The sequence below is a fragment of the Pteropus alecto genome, unplaced genomic scaffold (genome assembly GCF_000325575.1).
Source record: "Pteropus alecto unplaced genomic scaffold, ASM32557v1 scaffold725, whole genome shotgun sequence".
NCBI classification, from domain to species: Eukaryota; Metazoa; Chordata; class Mammalia; order Chiroptera; family Pteropodidae; genus Pteropus; species Pteropus alecto.
In genome coordinates, this window is record NW_006436637.1 from 5,332 (window position 1) to 24,600 (window position 19,269).

The 19,269-nt window shown below is 34.3% G+C and overlaps 1 protein-coding gene across 2 annotated transcripts in view; it reads right to left on the reverse strand.

Moving 5' to 3' along the window:
- Nucleotides 1-8,648: 8,648 nt before the first annotated feature.
- MAP3K2 (mitogen-activated protein kinase kinase kinase 2) overlaps nucleotides 8,649-19,269 on the reverse strand; it is a 73,152-nt gene continuing 62,531 nt past the window's right edge. For both annotated transcript variants that reach the window (XM_015590590.2, XM_006913436.3), the window contains exons 16-17: nucleotides 13,938-14,115; nucleotides 8,649-13,218 (exon numbers count right to left, since the gene is read on the reverse strand). In XM_015590590.2, coding sequence (XP_015446076.1) covers nucleotides 12,993-13,218; nucleotides 13,938-14,115 — 404 coding nt within the window. In that variant the 3' untranslated portion in view covers nucleotides 8,649-12,992. The remainder of the gene's footprint in view (nucleotides 13,219-13,937; nucleotides 14,116-19,269) is intronic.

The following is a 19,269-nucleotide window of genomic DNA, read 5'->3' on the forward strand; positions in this document are numbered from 1 at the left end:
GAGTCAAAGGACAGATAAAGAGCTTTCCAGACAAAAATAAGCTAAAGGAATTCATCAACACCAAGCCACTATTATAGGAAATTTTTTTTCTTTAAGAAGAAAAAACATATATCAAAAACATGAATAAAGAATGGTAATAACTACATTCTTATCAACGAGTACCTCAAATGGAAAAGAATTAAGTGTTCCAACTAAAAAGTAGGGTGGCTGAATGGATAAGAAAACAAGACCTCTACATATGCTGCCTACAAGAGACTCATTTCAGATTAAAAGACATACAGAGACTAAAAGGATGGAGATGGAAAAAGATATTGCTTTGATGGACCTGGAGGGTATTGCACTGAATGAAATAAGTCAGATAAAGACAAATAGCACATGATTTCACATACATGTGGAATCTAAAGAACAAAATAAACAACAACAAAAACGGAAACAAACTTATAGATACAGAGAATATTTTGAGGGCTACTAAGTGGGAGATGGTGGGGGGAATGGTGAAAAAGGGCAAAGGGATTAAGAAGTACAAATGGATAGTTCAAAATAGACATGGAGATATAAAGTGTAGCATAAGAAAACTAGTTAATAATGTTGTAATAAAAAAGAGGAAGAAGGATACTAGATTTAGTGAGATGATCGCTTTGTGAGTTATATAGATCTCTAATCACTGTGCTGTACAACTGAAACAGGAATATTATTGTATGCCAACTATAATTTTTAAAAACTCATTGAATTGTACAATGCAAATCAAGCAACTAATTTTCTATTATATTTTAATAAAGCCAGGGGGGAAAAAAGGCTTCTGCACAACAAAAGAAACGGTCAACAAAACGAAAAGGCAACTGATAGAATGGGAAAAAATATCTACAAACCATTTTTCTGGTAAGGGGTTAATATCTAAAATATATGAGGAACTCATACAACTCAATACAAAAACATCCAACTGAAAAATGAGCCGAGGAACTGAATAGACATTTTTTCCAAAGAGGATATGCAAATAGCCAGCAGGTACATGAAAATATGTTCAACATCACTAATCGAATCCACAATGAGATATTACTTCACATGTATTAGAATGGCTATCATTAAAAAACAAACAAAAAACAAAACAAACAAACAAACAAAAAAACCAAGAGATAACAAATGTTAGCAAGGATGTGGGGAAAAGGGACCCCTCATGCACTGTTAGTAGGAATGTAAATTGGCTAAACCACTTGGAAAACAGTATTGAGGTCCTCAAAAAATTAATAGAACCAGCACATGAAACAGCAATTCCACTTCTGGGTTTACATCCAAAGGAAATGAAAACAAGGTCTTGAAGATATATCTGCACTCCCACGTTTATTGCAGTATTATTCACAACAGCCAAGATGTGAAAACAACCTAAGTGTCTGTCAATGGATGAATGGATAAAGTGTGAAAATAGTTAATACAGTATTATACTTGAAAGTTGCTAAGAGAGTAGATCTTAAGGTTCTCACTACACACACAAAAAAGAAATGGTAATTATGTAACATGATGGATAATGCTGTGGTGTTAGTCATATTGCAATATGTGTGTATCACATCAACACGTTGTACACCTTGAACTAATGTTATATGTCAATTATATCTCAATAAAGCTGAGGGAAAAAATATTTTGTACTAGGCAAAAAAAACCCCACATTTATCATAAAAGTTTAAAAAGTACAGATAAACAAAAACAATAATCACTCATAACTCCATCGACCACTTGAGTGACAGTTATCTTCTCCCAATATTTTTTCCTAACTATTTTTTAACAAAAAGTGGGATCATACCATACATCTCATGTAACTTGCTCTCTTTCATTTAATAATACAAGAGTTCCATTGTATGGATCTCCTAAAATTTATTTGCTTAGTCCTGTGATGGTTAATATGTGTCAACTTGGCTAGGCTATGGTGTCCAGTTGTTTGGTCAAACACCAATCATGTTACTGTTAAGATAATTTTTAGATATAATTAACATTTACAATCAGCAGACTTTAAGTAAAGCAGAATACCCTCACTAATGTCAGTGGGCCTCATCCAATCGGTTGAAGGCCTTAAGAGGAATGACAGGTTTCCCAATAAAAACAAAAATTCTGCCTCCAGACTGCAACATTAAAGTTCTGCCTCTCTGGAGAACACTAATACAGATTCTATTAAAGGAAAGTGGGCTGCTGCTATAACAAACACCTAAAAATGTGGAACTGGCTTTGGAATTGGGTAATGAGTAGAAGATGGAAGAATTTTGAGGCACATGATAGAAAAGGCCTAGATTGCCTTAAAGAGACTGTTGCTAGAAACATAGCTATTAAAGGTGATTCCACTGAGTGCTCAGATGTTATGAGACATATACTATTGAAAGCTGGAGGAAAGGTGATCCTTGTTGTTAAGTGGCAAAGAACTTGGCTGAATTGTGTCCCATTGGGTGGAAAGAACTTCTAAGTGATGAAATTGGAGATTTAGCTGGGAAGATTTCTGAACAAAGGTTGAAGGTTCGTTCAGCTTGATTTCTCCTTGCTACTAATAGTCAAATGTGAGAGGAAATAGATAAACTGAAAAAGAAATTGTTACACAAAAAGGAACCAGAATATGAAGATTTGGAAAATGCTCAGTCTAGCCATACTGCAAATAAAGAGAAAGAATGCTCTGGAGAAAACAGTGAGGGTGTGGCTGTACGGCTATTTGCTAAAAAGATTAGGCTTGTGATTTATGGATGCAATCAACTATCTCAGCAGAAACGCTGACAGCTTGGACGGGGAAGATGAGACTAAATGAAGGAAGGCTGTCAGACTTCTGGAATTCTACAGGAAGGAAAGGGACTGACAGAGCTATCCAGCTCCAAACATGTTAATCCTTTAAGAAAATGGAAGACTGGCTTGAGGGCAGTTAAGGGGCCAGCAGGGCTGCTGCTACTATCACGGTCCAAAGGGTCAGGCTCAGTGTCAGTCTGATAACTTTTTGGGCCACCTCCTTGGTTCAGAGCGGGGGCAGTGCCACGACCTCAGTGGAGTTCTCAGGACAGAGCATGGAGCCAACGAAGATTTTCCTCAAGTCTTAAAATCATGTGGAATCTGCCGTTAGGTTTTAGACTTGCTTGGGACCCAGGCCCAAGTTTTCCTTCTGATGTCTCCCTTTTAAAATGAAAATGTTTATCCTCCACCTGTTCCACCTGAAAGCAGATAACTAGTCTGGTTTGACAAATTGACAGATGTAAAGAAATTTTGCTTCAGCATTAATCATACCCCGTCTTACCCATAATGATTTAAATGATTTAGATGGAGATTTGAGTTAATATTTAGACAAAATGTTGTACTTTGAGTTGATGCTAGAATGTTTAAGATTAGGGTATGGTAGGATGGGGTGAATGTATTTTAAACATGGGAAAGATACAAATTTTTAGGGGCCATAGGACAGACTGTGTAATGGGTTTGCATTCCCCCAAAAAAGCTATGTTGAAGTCGTAGCCACCAAGACTTCAGAATGTGACCTTGTTCGGACATAGGGTCCTTACTGAGGTAGTCCACTTAAAATGGTCATTAGAATGGGCCCTAATCCAATGTGACTGGTGCCCTTATAAAAACGGGAAACCTACACAGGTAGAACACCATGTGAAGATAGGAGGCAGAAATTGGAGTTATTTTGCCATGAGCAAAGGTACACCTGGGGACACCAGAAGTTAGAGAAAAAGCAAATAATTCAGAGGAAGCATGGCTGTGCTGACACCTTGATTTCGGACTTGTAGTCTCCAGAGCTGACAATAAATTCCTGTTGTTATAAGCCACCATGTTCATGGTACTTTGTTACAATAGCCCCTACTGTTGGACATATAGAACCTCAATTTTGGGCTTTTATAGCTATGTCTTAGCACAACTGCAGTCATTTCCACAGAATTAATTCCTAGTTATAGAATTGCTGGGTCAGAAAATATATAAGATTCTGAGGCTTTTAACTTGCATTGCTAAGTTGGCCTCTATATATATGAAAGTATTAATTTAAATGATCTCCAATACTGTGGGAACTTCATTCCTTACACTTTGACAGTAGGTTTTGTTTTGCTTGTTTTTAATCAGTTAATTTCTGATTTGGGTAATCAAACCAGAAGAAGATATGTCAGGCATGTTGGGTAGGACATTATAGACTTACCTCCTGAAAAGGTTTAGCTGCAATGTTTCTAGGTTGGTCTGTGCTTGGTCTCCTAGAAAGTGATCAAGTCAGGCAAAGGAGGGTCAACTATAAAGACACTGTGTCCAGGAACAGGTCTGGACAAGCCAATCACAGTGGAAATAAATATCAGCTTTATTAACACTCAAAGTGCCATTCATTTAATTTCATTCCATAGTCCAGAAGGTTACTTAGAGTAACCCTTTGCACCACAATCTTTCAAAAAATGAACATGTAAGAAAAAGCAATTTTCATTGTGCTAATTATTGCAGGCCTTCATGCATGATAAATCTAAACAAAGATGTATGCCAACAATATACAAATTTCCATATAAACAAAGTCATTGATCACTAACAAAATATAAACATGGTTTCTTTCACATTAGTTTTTAAAAAGCTATTTACCAGCAAGAAAAAACAAGTACATAAAAACTGTAAAACTCAGAAATTTTATACATTTTTACAAGCACAATTATGAATGAACAACATAAAGTCAAAATATGCATGAAATGTGGCACATATCACACTGCATCTGGCTTCTGGTAGGTTTTTCTAATCATATCAACTCCTTGTAACATAAGCTTAGTGACATTCATTTCAACAGTGGACTTTATTTCTAACACAAGTAATTTTACATGGTACCGCATATTAAAAACAAGGTTTTCCTTAAGTACAATAACATTGTCAGATTGGAAATTTAATTTCCAATTATTTTTCTATCAGTTACTTAACATACACAGTACATTATAAGGACACACAATGTATGTTTGGCCATTTCTAAACGAATTTATAGTCCATTATAGAGAATCACAATATATGAATATATTGTTTTATAAATGAGGTCAGACCTTGCCCAGTAAGAAAAAAACTTAAAGTTGAAATCTTTGGGGTAGAATAAACATTCAAAAACAACAGTAAGACTGGCCAACATCATCTGAAGATATAAAAATCTGGACATCTCTTCAAGATAATTTAGTTTCTCACATTTTTTTCATAGCTCTGAGAATTCAAAGGCCATTTAGTGGACAGTGTGTTTTTGCTACTGCTTAAAACTTATTTTTTCCTCTTAATCAGCATTTCAGAGAATTCTCAAAAGAGAATTCAATGCTCTTCCTTGCAAGAATATGTTAACTGATAGCTAAGTAAATTTGCATCCAAATTCTGGAAATACAAACATATTTTAAATGGTTAAAAATTTTTTTTTAAAGTTTTGATCAGCCAGCTGAAAATATATTCATGTAGTAAATAAATCTCTCAGAAAGCTTTTTCATATATATTTAATTATTCTAACTAAACAGTACTCTTACAAAATAAATTCATAAAAATGTAGAAATGAAATGAAAATAAGAAATTACTGGGATATATACATGTGCCTACAGACATAACAAGACATCTCCACATAACACATCCCGATACACAACACACATCCCCTGATACGCAGTTACAAGCATACTTTCAACTCAGTCATGGATTTTAGAATATATATAAAATCAGAAAGTGATGTTGAGTTCAACTCCTGAGTTCCTCAACAAAGATAGAACCATAGGTAAGTATACTTTGTAAAAGCAAGAAGGTCTATTTAAGTGTAATAGCAGTGCAGTTACTGATGGCTACATCTCGAAAGAAGTTAAAACGTAGAGACACAGACAGTAGTTCAATGCACGCATTCATGATGCTCATACATCCATCAACGATAATTGGTCAGAGTAGTAAATCAGTGTACAAATTAAACATTTCCAAAATGTGCAAAAAAGTCAACCTTGATAGGAAAAAAAAACACCTTTATACATAATTATAAACAGCCCATCATTCAACTAAGATTAAAAACGTTTACAGAGAGAAACTAATAGTTTAAATATAAAGAATTTAATGGCTACTTTAAAAAAATGTACATTAGGCCAAAGGGTAAATTTACAAATTGATAATCATAGTTTGTAACAATTAAAGTTTATTCCCAAATTTATCCAAGTTTACTTTTATTTACAATGATATTTGAATAAAAAGAACCATGTGAAATGTTGAGATGTCAGACATTAAAAGTATTTTTGGTATTAACTTTATAATATTTCAGAATGCAGGGTAGCAAATTTTAAAACAGCAATAGAAAAAATGTAAACCTTTTACTAATTAAGATTGTATCTAAAAACAATCACTTGTTTTTAAAGAAGTATTCTTATCCTTAGACCCTGTACTTTCACTTGTACAGGGTATATTGCAAGGGTTTGGCCCACTTTCTTTTGCCCAAAAGCCTTTACAGCTCAAATGTTTCCACCAGTCCTCTCTTATTCCAGGTGGGAAAAAAATCTTTGGAAAAATGAGAATACGTCAAATCCATTTTGGAGCCTAAGGATCTAACAGAATTTAAGATGTAATTTTGTTACTTTTCTCTCCCCTCCAAGTAATGCTAATGCTAAATTCACCACTAGTCACATGTTTTTAAAAAATAACTTCTAAAAAAAAATAAATAAATGAACATAAAAGTGCTTTTCAGTATAGTCACAAATTTTGCTGTTCTCAACTGGCATTAAGAGACTCAGAGATCCTTATTTGGGGACAAATTCTGCATGTATACTGGAGAACAGACTCTTGCTTATGTTCCAAAATGTCTATGGCACAAAGAAGACGTCGGTCTATAATTTACTTTTCTTCACAGCTTTCCTGAAATGCCCCTCAGGTCAAAAACAAGTTCATAAATGTTAAGACATTAGAAAGTACGCCACAAACCTGAGGCATCATATGTCAATGTGTCTGTACACACACACACACACACACACACACGCGCGCGCGCGCGCGTGCGCGCGCACACATTAATGATCAACTGATGTTAAGATTGGCACATGTATAAGCTCAAGTCTGTAATGTCTATATAGTTCCGCAATAGTTGAAGTAAATCCTACATGTGTACATACAAATACTGAGCACCTGTCCTTTCGCTTGAAGGAAAGACTGAGATACAAATTTTACTAATACTTGTTTTATCATTTTTACACTATTAGCTTACAGGTGGGCAGAAGTACAATGCTAATCATTTTGGCTATGTGTGCAGGGAATATAAAAGCTTTGGTTTAAAGTGATTCTGATAATACAGATTGTGAATACAAACAAGAAGTAATCAGGTGTAGGAAAAAGATTTAATGTCTTTGCTATTATTAACAAGGATACCATATTACTGTCAATTAAAATGCAGAATTATGAAAAATATGAAGAATCACATAAAAGACTGTATGCAGGCAATGGATAAAATTTATTCTTTTCTTTACTATAGCTATGACCCCTTCCTCAACTTTCTGGAACTAAACCACATCTGCTCTATCACTGAGAAGATTCTCTACACTCCCCTGAGAGCTCACTACCATCTGCAGCTCTGAAAGGTGAGTATGAGGAAATGGCTGACTCTGGCACTTCCCACACCAACTGTGGCTGGCATTCTGTGGCAGAAGTCCAAGCAAAGCTAAGGAGAGCTGTGAAGAAGGAACAGCAGCTTTGCAGCGTGCCTTCCCTAGCCAACCAAAAGGAGGTACAACACAAGTTCCTTCTGGATACTCAGTAAGCTAAGGAAGCTTGTTTTGATAACATCTGGCAGAATTTCTATTCTAGAGTTCATGAAGAAAAATTACTTTCTATGTAAGGACTACATATAAGCTATTATACACACATACAAATTCAATTTTAATCTACTTTCAGCAACCAAGAGCTTGACAATTTACAATAAATAACTTTATCAAACAATCATTTGTCCTAGTTACTTGTGGAAAATGTGCTGGCGTTCCTACCCGAGGATGATTACCCTCATCCGTCATCAGTAGGTCATACACATTTGAGTTGTTCTTCCAAGAACAGAGACTAATCTAACTCAACATTCATACCTTTCCTTTCTTTCCAGCCCTGCCCCAAATACACACACACACACACACACACACACACACACACACACTCTTCACAGAAAAACTAGAGTTTTAGTCAAAATGTTAGGTTAGAATTTGCTATCCCTGGATTTCTTGCTCATTGCCCTAAATCTCATTGCCTTAACATCTGTAAACCATTTACATGACTTCTTTAGGGCAAAATCAACCATTCTAGCTCTATTATGAAAATCATAACTGAACCATGATATACAAAGGATCTAGACAGTGTCAATATGATTGAAAATCAAGTAATCAACCTGGAAAACAATTTATTATGTCTCTTTTGAATTAGAATACCTCTTTCCATCCTTATCTTAGGAGTTCACATCTAGACTGCAGTGTGTCTATATCAGACTAATGCTAACATTTGTTTTCTAACATAAAGAAAATAGAGGTAGAAAAGGGTAGGAGGAAGAAGCAGGCATTAAGAAATGTTTAAGGGCCAATACACTGCCTAAGGCCAAATCAACTCTTGAAGCTACTGATTTTGGAAAAAACCCTTCATTTCGGTGGGTAACTTGAATTATTATTGATATAAAATAAAATTAAGGCATAGAGAGAAAAAGGCACTACCAAAAATTAATCATTAAATTGATTTTCGTTAACATTTAACCAACCTTAAAATTCAAATAAATATGAACATTAATTATATTTGTAACAAAGGTCAAACAATATAAAACAGTCTGGTCTCAAGAAATTGTACTGATCTAACACTACCGACAGAATTCAATTTCTATCAAGTGGTTTGGGCAGTTTAACAATTTAGACCTAAAGAAAATATTTTTTCCTTTAAAAGAAACAGCAGGAAAAAAAACACTGAAACTGTTTGAGCAGAGGCTTGATTTTGTAAGAGGGAGTCCTGAGAGAGAGAGGCTGCCTGATCTACGGAGGTCCCTCTAATTTGGGGATACTTTTAATCTCTGTTGTTAATGACATTTTAGTTTAAAACAGCCAATGATTACCCCCAAACTGCGTTCCCCTTACATTATAAAAATAATATTTTAAAACATCATTGCTTTACTTTCAGAGTTAGGGTATGCCCATGTTTCCTCCTAGACTGTGACCTCCCTTTAGTACCTGACACAATAAGCCACAATTATTGAATAAGCAAATGAAAAAGATTCATCTATTTTTTTAAAATTGATATATTACTATACTTGATTGACACCAGGTGATTTTATATCAAGCTACTGGTCCTGAGAACCCAAATGAAATAATTGGCACAGAACTCTGCCATAGGCCAAGGGGTTTGTATCTGGCAAACATCTTAGCTTTTGCACTCAAGCTTGATCATCCCTATAAACTATTCAAATTTTATTTTCTTAATGACTTCACGTATGTTTTAACAACTCCATCTCAGAAATACTACAGACAAGACCTGACATATGTAAGAAGTGAAGCATCAGAAAGCTACTCTAAATAAATAATTTCACCTTTCTAATGTAGTTTCTATTGAGAATAAGATAAAGACTCTCAAGTGAAAGCCAATTCAATTTACTCTAAAATAAGTTTAAATTTTTTTTATAGTTCAGCCTGTGAATTTCAATATCTTGTATAAATATGTAAGGTTGACTATGCCTTTGAAAACTTTCTAAGGCAACAGTCTTTAACATTTTTCAAGTCAGAAACATGCTTTTGTAAATGAGGAAAACTGAAAAATTTTGAAAATATTCACATTGAAAATTTCAAAGTCTGTATATTTTAAATACATTTTAAATAATTATCAACCATCAAATTTTCCATTAGTCATTATATTTTTCAACCCTTTTATTCAATACACTTTGTTCGCAATGTAAAAGATCTTATATTTGGCCCAACTTAAATCATACCATTTTGAATCTCTCAAGGCCTAAGTAGAAAGAGATTTCCTGAAAAGCACATGTAAGACTGCTAGTGAATCTTCTCCAGCACCAAAAAGTCTGCCACAATCAAAGCAGAATGCATTTTAAAGGCACAAAGTCAGCAGTCTGGCCATTTTCCAGCCTCAGCAAAGAAACATTACAGTATAGAAGAATCAGTTGTGCATTTAAAAAATAAAACACATTTAGAGTCATCTTAAAAAGTTCAAATTTCATTTGTTGATCCATATCATTATTAGAAAGAAAAAATTGGAGTGTTATATCTAACTTCCCCTGATAGAGGTGTTTTCTTTCAGAATTTTATTTTTTAAATTTACTTTTGGTCTTCCATACCTCCCCACTTCAAGCTTTTTTGTTCTAGTAGCTTTTATATATATTAACTTTTATTGTGGTTTTTGGTACCATTACAACTTGTCTGAAATAAATTCACATCACATTTTATATAGTAACTCTGTAAACTATTAGTCTATTTTTAAGTCTTTACATAAAGAACAATATTTTCCCATAGCTAATAATATTTCTTATAAAACAAAGGTCTTCTGCAGCAGTGTTAAAGTAGTAGTTTCTTTTCAGATGATTTTATTTTCCATAGCATTTAAAAAGAAGAGAGACTAAAAAAAAAGCAAACAATTTTGCTTTGGGTTTCATAGTCTCCCAAGATTTCCCTCTAACGAGCATCTGTCTCATATTGTGCACTGCTGGTTACCCTGACAGACTAAAAATAGGCCAAAAGGAAATCATAACTGCACAAGACAAAGAAACAAATGAAAAGCCCACTGGTCCAGATACTATAATCTTGCTCAAGTAGAAGAGATGCTTTCACTCATAAAAAACAAATTATAATAGATCCATATCCTTGGGGACTATGTATACAGCACAAGATTTGACAGTTGATTTTCCAGGGGGAGGGGGCCACTAATTCCTATTCTTCCTGGTGAATTGCTTCCTTTGATTATAAGGGTATGGGAGAAGCCTTGACAAGTATATCTGGGCATTGATTTCTCAGGCCAGATAGTGGAATTTCATATTTCCTACAAGGAATGCCAGATAGGACCTTGGCACTGTGAACCAAGACCTACCTAACATCAGAAACAGTGTTTTAAAAGAGTCCCTAAGGAGTATACTGTTTGGCAGAAAAGAAAATACCTGAGCCCCCTATGAATTCCATGAAAGGCATCACACTTAGGGCCTCCAGGAAGATTACTATTTTTTAGATCTTAAAATAAATTACTTAGCACTTGCTTTAATATACTTAAAAAAAAAAAATGCAAGTGGCCAAATTACCGATATCATTCATGTTTTTCAGTAGCACAAGTCCATTAGAGACAGTGGAATTCAACTAGCTGTCTCTTCCATTTAATGTCCTTGCTCTTAGTGGATACAATACACTAGAAATACCTGGCAGTTTTTTAACCTTCTAATAAAGTACTTAATACTTTGTTTTGATATGCTTTTCTTTTCCTGCAATTATAAATTGACTTTTGAGGTAAGAATATATACAAATGGCCGAGTTCAATAAGCTCCATGTTTAAATTCATTTTCTTTCTAAAATGGAATTTACTGGTTTGGGTGTAACATGCAGCTGATAAGGATCAGATTGCTATCTGCTGTTGAGATCATTTACTTGACTTGAAGTAGTGGTATCTGCTCTTGTAAAACCCTCATTATGCATTATATCACTTTCTCTCTGAAATTTACTTTTTGCAAGTTATCAGCTTATAACGGGCTAGTTTTACAACAGGGTTTCTCAGCTTTGGCATTTTTGACATTTGGGACAGGATAATTATTTGTTGGGGGTAGGAGGTGCTGTCCTTGTATACTGTAGTTTGTTTAGCAGCATCCCTGGCTTCTACTCACTAGATACCACTAGCATCCTCGCAATTGTGACAGCCAAAAATGTCTCTGGTAATTGCCAAATGACAAGAGAAATCAGTCCCCCTCTTGAGAACCACTGTTTTTCATGACAGCTATTTTTTGAGGGACTTTAGTATTTTGTGATCCCAAGAACAAGGGTTTTATCTCATGACACTAGTTTTATGGATACTCTAGGTTCAACTCTTAGTTCCTAAAAAAATGTTATCTATGAGAATCGGGATCCAGAAATAGGAAGATATAGCATTATTCTGATTACTTCTCCTTTCCCTTAATTTTGGGACTGTCTCCCTCAGGTAAAGAATATAGTTTAAAATATACTAAATAGTACTTAGTTCTTTGCATTATTTCTATTGACTGGCAAATGTGGTCTCTTCTTTCATATATTAGAGCAACCTCCTTTTGTCTTTTAATTTGGACTTGCTCACTGTCTTTCCATATCTGTTTTAAAATAAAATAGTATCCTTAAAAAACAAAAACAAAACAAAACAAAACAAAAAACAGAAAGCTATCCCTCAAGGTTTACAGATTCCAGTAACATGGATCTTTTATAGTGTATTTGCTTATTATACTGGTTAGGATTAACAAATAAACATACCTCTTAGAGATTCATATTTTCTATCAAGATTCCTACTGAGCAAAAAGCTTGGTAAACAGAGGTTTGGATTCTAAAGAATACAGATAAAGGAAGGAATCTATATTCTTTAAGTTGAGTACCTACCCTAAACTGAAGTTTAGGGCTCAACCCCACAAATGAGGATCTATTTTAAATACTATCACTAAAAACTACAAATTATACATAATTTTCTCCTTGTTTTCCATGTCTCCCCATCACCACCAATCTGTCAGTGACACAGGGAGACTACAATCTTTAGGTATTCCAAATGATTTGTTTGTACTAAAAAGAGTGACTATGTACTAAAGTGCTTTATCTCTCTGAACCACATCAGTACATTATAAAAATTTTAAAAAAAAGTTTCAAGTTCTTGTAAGGAAAAAAAAAGATTAAATATAAAAAATTTAGGTTACTATTATTATTAGGCAAATTTAACCAAGAATCAAGAGAAACTCTTTCACTCTTGTCTTTTTTTTCTCCCCCATCTCTCTTTTTTATATAAAAGAAAGTGCAGTCAGAGAGAAGGTGAATGAATAGGTGGGAGCTAGGTAGAGGCACAGGAGAGGTTACTGGCTGCTAGTGATAGTGCACAAACATGTGCCTTAAGAGTTCATCAGCTGAAGGTCTCAGTTTGACCTCTACAAAGATCCGTTTGAGGAAATCTCGAGTATAGTCTGAGACATGAGGTGGCAGCTTTGGATTGGTTGGCTGAGTGGCGATTTTAAAGATGGCAGCCATTGCTTCAAATTCCGCCCAAGGAGGCTTTTCGGTTAACATTTCTACCACAGTACAGCCCACACTCCTAAAAAGAAATTTAAAAAATGCATTACATAAACAATATCATCATGAAAGAAAGCCAGTTAACTACAAAATAAGAAACAGGAGTGAAATCCACATACATTTAAATATGACTTGATTTCAAATTTAGTTTCATTAAAAGGTTGTAATTACATAAAACCATAATTTAAACAGGAAAATAAACCACAATTTAAGCATGAAAATAAACTGCAGTTTAAGGACTGACTCAAAGGGTTAGGCAAAGCACATTATTCATTTTATAATTTTTGCTTTACGTAATTCTCTAACTTGACATTAAATGTAATTTAGAAATTCTTTGCCTTTAGGTGCCTAAAATGAATATCCATTAAAAACTTTTCTGGTGGGAAGTAAGAAATAGTCATTTTATGTTCTAACTTAAAATTATTAAGCAATTACAGGTTAACTGAATTATAAGAGACTAGTGATCAAAATTAATTACTTTTAAAGCAAATGAAGATAGTTTTCTAATGCTGAAGTTTGCTTAGGATGAAATGCTTCCTACACAATGGAAGACAGGTTCAAGAACTCTACTTAATCAATGATTAAGTGTCAAAGAGCATAATTAAAATGATATTAATCCTTGTAATCCTAACGTCCTATTTCAAAACTACAAAAGAGAATTAATATCTGGCTCAGTAATTTCCATCCTGGGTAGAAATAAGAAGGCAGGTGTTTTCAGGCAAACCCGGCATCAAAACCTACCAGATATCTGCTTTTCTGCCATAGCCTTCTCCACTAATCACTTCAGGGCTCATCCAGTATGGTGTGCCTGTGACAGACTTCATTCCTGTACCCGAAAGACAGATGGTTTGAAGCCGTTTGCTGGCCCCAAAATCTCCTAATTTGACATTGCCTGTTGAATCTCGCAGAATATTTGCCCCTAAAAATAAGAAATAACCTTATTTAATTATTTTTATTGGCAGTTTTGAATATAAAAAATTTATGGCAGAGAATTAAACTTAGTAGACTAAACTAGGCTGATTTTCATCTTCTGAATAGTACCAGTCATACTGCCAGTCACACACACAGTCAGTGCTCATTAAGGATTTACACGAACTGAATTTTTAGAGTCAGGTATGTGCATTAGAACCTAAGACAGTTCTCCCACTGAAAAGGACTGGTGTAATGGGAGGTGAGTGTAAAAAGGAAGTGTAAAGGAAAAGAGCCAAGAATGTGAAGCCCAGAGAAAGATGGAGAACGTCAGTAGGCTCTCAGGCCCAGGTTTTCTTTCAAAAAGCAAGAAGCTCATGGCTGAAGCTTATTTCTCTGAGATGGAACTTCCTGAGGGAACCTCATAATCAAAACTTCCACTTAGTAATATTTTTTTGGATATATTTCCTTGGGCAGAGAAACAAACAAAAATAAAATGGGACTGCATCATACTAAAAACTTTTGCACAGCAAAGGAAACCATCAGCAAAACAATGACAAACTACTGAATGAGAGAACTTATTTGCCAATGATAAATCCGATAAAAGTTAGTATCTAAAATTTATTAAAAACTCAACAACTTAACACCAAAAAACCAAACAATCTGATTAAAAAGTGGGCAGAGGACCTGAACAGACATTTCTCCAAAGAATATATACAGAAGGCTAATAGACATATGAAAAGATGCTCAACATCACTAATTATCGGAGCAATGCAAATTAAAACCACAATGTGGTTTCGCCTCATATCTGTTAGAATGGCTATCATCAATAAATCAAAAAACAAAACATGTTGGCGAGAATGTGGAGAAAAGGAATCCTTGTTCACTCTTGTTGGTGGAATTGCAAACTGGTGTAGTCACTATGGAAAACAATATGGAGGTTCCTCAAAAAATTAAAAATAGAGCTACCTTATGACCCAGCAATTCCACTTCTAGGTATTTATCCAAAAAAATCCAAAACACTAATTCAAAAAGATATTTGCATCCCTGTGTTCACTGTAGTATTATTGACAATAACCAAGATATGGAAGCAATCTAAGTGATTGGATAGAGATGTGGTACAAATATACAATGGAATATTACTTGGCCATAAAATAGAACAAAATCTTACCATCTGCAACAACATGGATGGACCTAGAGAGTATTATGCTAAGTGAAAAAGGTCAAACAGAGAAAGACAAATACCATATGATATCACTTATAAGTGGAATCTAAAAAACAAAATAAATGAACAAACAAAACAGAAACAAACTCATAGATACAGAGAACAAACTGATGGTTGCCAGATGGGAGGAGAATTTGGAGGCTGAGTGAAAAAGGGGAAGGGATTAAGAAGTACAAATTGGTAGTTACAAAATGGTCATGAGGATATAGAGTACAGTATAGGGAATATATCAGTAATATTGTAATAACTATGTATGGTGCCAGGTGGGTACTAGACCTATCGGGGGGATCACTTTGTAAGTTATATAAATGTATAACCACTATATTGTACACCTGAAACTACTATAATATTGAATGTCAACTGTAATTGAATAATTTAAACAAATTTTAATATTTAAAAAATTTTTATTAGTAAACAGAGTAGTACATGTCCACTACTTTGAACTGCAACCATTTATAAAATGAAAATAATAACAGAGGTTTTATTAGAGGTTATGAGAATAAAAGGAAATCTTATTAAGAAGTTTTACTAAATGCTTACTGTATGGAAGGCACTACTTAATATAATAATATAAGTTCCCTTTCATTGCACCCCATTCCTTTTCTTTACAATGTTCCAGCTGAGAAAATAAAGTTTAGCATTGGAATTTTTTCCAGAAAAGCTCTCACACTCCATGATCAACCATATAAGGTAGCTAAGAAAAGCACTGTTTTTTTATCATTTAGGTTAAGTACTGATTTAGTCAATAATTATTTATGTGTCCTTGAATGTGTCATTGGTGTGTAAAGCCATTTGGGATCATAATTCTGATTATTCTAAAGGTTGATAGTAAAGATAAACTTTTATTTAAAGGACATCAAATAATAAAAGTAAGGCATTTAATGATTCTGTTCTTCAAATAGTTAAGTTAGAAACCAGTTCACAAGTGAAATGTAAAACAGAAAAGGGAATCAATCGTGAACCTGGCTTGCAAAAACCCTCAATCCATTGGCATACACTTGCTGCTTTTATCTACTATCAGCTCAAGACACTCAAACCAACTGTGTGGGGATAATGGTTGCATATCTTATTACCAGTTCCCTTGAGATCTGTGGCTAAATCTTTTTTGCAATTTGAGCTTAATTACCTTTGAAAAAGGGGCACCAGTCATTTTAGTTTTTCTTGACACTGCGGTTTGCTTTATAGTAATTCTACTTCTCAGTTGCTATACATTTTAAATCTCTTCTAAGCAAGTTTGAGCTTTCTTTTTCAAAATTTCATTTACTTTTATAATAAACTTTTAATTTTATTTATTATAAACCGACCTTGATTGCCTGGCTTAAGGGCTGTTGAATTCTCTACTGTGAAGTTACTCTTTCTCCCCTTTGCATATTGCACTCTTTGGGTGAAGGTCACTATGTGCAGTCCATGCTGCGCAGACACAAAAATTATGCTCCATGCTGAGCAGACACAAAAATTATTTGGAATTATGCTGCATGGTAGATTTGTCTCTCTCACTTACTTGTTATATCATTCATTTATATCAGCATGAATACATGGATATTTATTTTATACCTTGGGTTATAAACCAATATGACTTTTTTTTTTCTTGCACAAGTTGGTCCAGCTTTGGCCATTAGGAACTCTTTCTATGGGCTCCTGTGTCCCTTTGTGATCCCAGATTATTGTGTTCTTGTTTGATGTTGATTTAGGGTTTTGTTTTTAGCGTTTTCTTACTTTCAGACACTATTAGATAGATGCTCAACCTGTATATTTCCTGCACCGGTCCTTAAAATCAGCCACTTCTCCAAGGAGCCCTAAAAGGAACTCCAAAGTTCATTTTAATAGAGAATGATATCAGAAACCTAGATCTAGATACGAGGTTCATTTTTTTTATTCTCTATTTTCCACATTATCATTTTTTAAACTCAATTGTTTTTTCTGGGATCATAAGTCTTGTTTCTGTCTTATATAAATTATTTCTGGTCTCATATATAAAATACCTGTTTTTAAATAAGCAATTTATTTTAACTTAAATTTTAATTTTTAAACTTTACTTCAGTTCTTATATTTAAGTCTTCTGTAACCTTAACCATATGTTATATTTTCTAAAAATCCTATTTGTCCTCTTATCTATTGCTCCTTTACCTCCCAACCCCTATCCTTTTCAAAGGCCTCTAAGAAAGAGAGTGAATAGTGGAGAAAAGCTACATTATAAAGTGGAGAGAATGTAGACTGTCCATCCCCACCGTTAAGCTTCAGTACTTGTCTTTCTGTTGTCCCAGCAAACTCCCCAGCCTAGTCAATGATGGCTTTCCAAAGCCTTTCTCCAGGGGAGGACACAAGGTCCATTCTCTGCATGCCATAAGCTTAAGTGAGACACAGTACCAGTGATCCTGTAAAACAGCACTATCTACCCTTACCCCATTTAACATCTCCCACATCCAATACTTAAGAAGGACTCTGTCAAAAAAAATGCCACTATCTCTAAAACATTCAACCAGGGAAAAGACAACAAACAAGCCAGATTTTACTGGCTACAAACTGGGAAGGAACGGTCCAGGCAGGTCACAGACAGGGAAAGTTACTCTAGGGAGTAATCACCAATGCTGAACCGATGCCCATCCATACAAAGGGCTGAGAAAATGTGTAGCCAGGTTCCCAATATAGTTTTCAAATTTTTTAACTTATTTTGGATAGCTTAAAAGTAAGCTAATTAAGAATATTTTTCAAACATACACAAAAGCAGGTAGAATAGTATACGTACCCATCACCCAACCCCAACAACCATCTGGGTAATATTTCCCCAACCATACTGCCAGCTACTCTCTCTTCCCTTCTCATATTATCTGAAGCAAATTCAAAACATCATGATCGATAGTTCTTTAAAAGATAAGGAACCTTTTTACACCTAAGAGGATGGACAACAATTCCTTAATAATGTTAATATATACTCAGTGTTTTTTAGTTTAAAAAAAAAAAAATCAGAATCGAAATAAGGTCCATACACTGAGACTCAGTGTATCTTTTAAGTCTTTCCTAAACAAAGTTCTCTCTAATCTTCTTCCTTTACAATTTATGAAGAATCTAAGTTATTTGCTTGTAGCTTTCTTATGATCTAGATCTATGATCTATGCTGATTCCATCCCTAGAGGTCATATTTATCTGTCTGATATATGTTCTATAATTCTAAAATTTGGTACCTGAATCTAGAAGCTCGATCAGACTCAGGTTGTTTGTTTGTTTAACAAAACCATTTCATACCTGACGATATATTTTAAGGATAGGAAGGAAGTATGCAATGCTAGACAGTCTCTGTTTTAGTGATGTCAGCAGCTGTTAACTTATACCTATTAATTCATTAAGGGTTACAAAGTAGTACTCTTCTATCATTCCTTCTTCATTTGTTAGCCAAAATACTTCTATAAAGATAAGTTTCCTTTCATCCACTATTAGGTCCTCAATGCTATAGTTCATAAAAAAAAAAAAAAAAAAAAAAACCAGAATAAAGGAACTCTATTATGAAATAAGGAGTTGGTTCCCAAGCTACAATGATCAATTAGTTTTTATCCTAAGTTTTCATGATGAACTCATGGATTTTAAACTTAAAAGTAATCAACTATCTCTCTTTTTCCTTTTCAATTTAAAACTTGCTCATTATAAAAATTTGGGAAATATAGAAAAAATAAAAAATATGCTAAATGATTACCACTCATTCTGACATTTGGAAATAACCACTGTTAATCATATGTTTCTTCTAGGTCATACTTTAATATTAATGCAGCTCATTTCCAACCTCCTCATTTTACTGTATGGCCCATCACTCTTCCTGACAAGGTTAGAAGAGGGTATACTTGGGGAGTAGCTCCATTCAGTTCCTTTACCTTGTCTCATTATGAGTGCTAACCAGAAACTGGTTTGAAAAGAGATCATTCCTAACAGAGTAATTCACATTTAAAT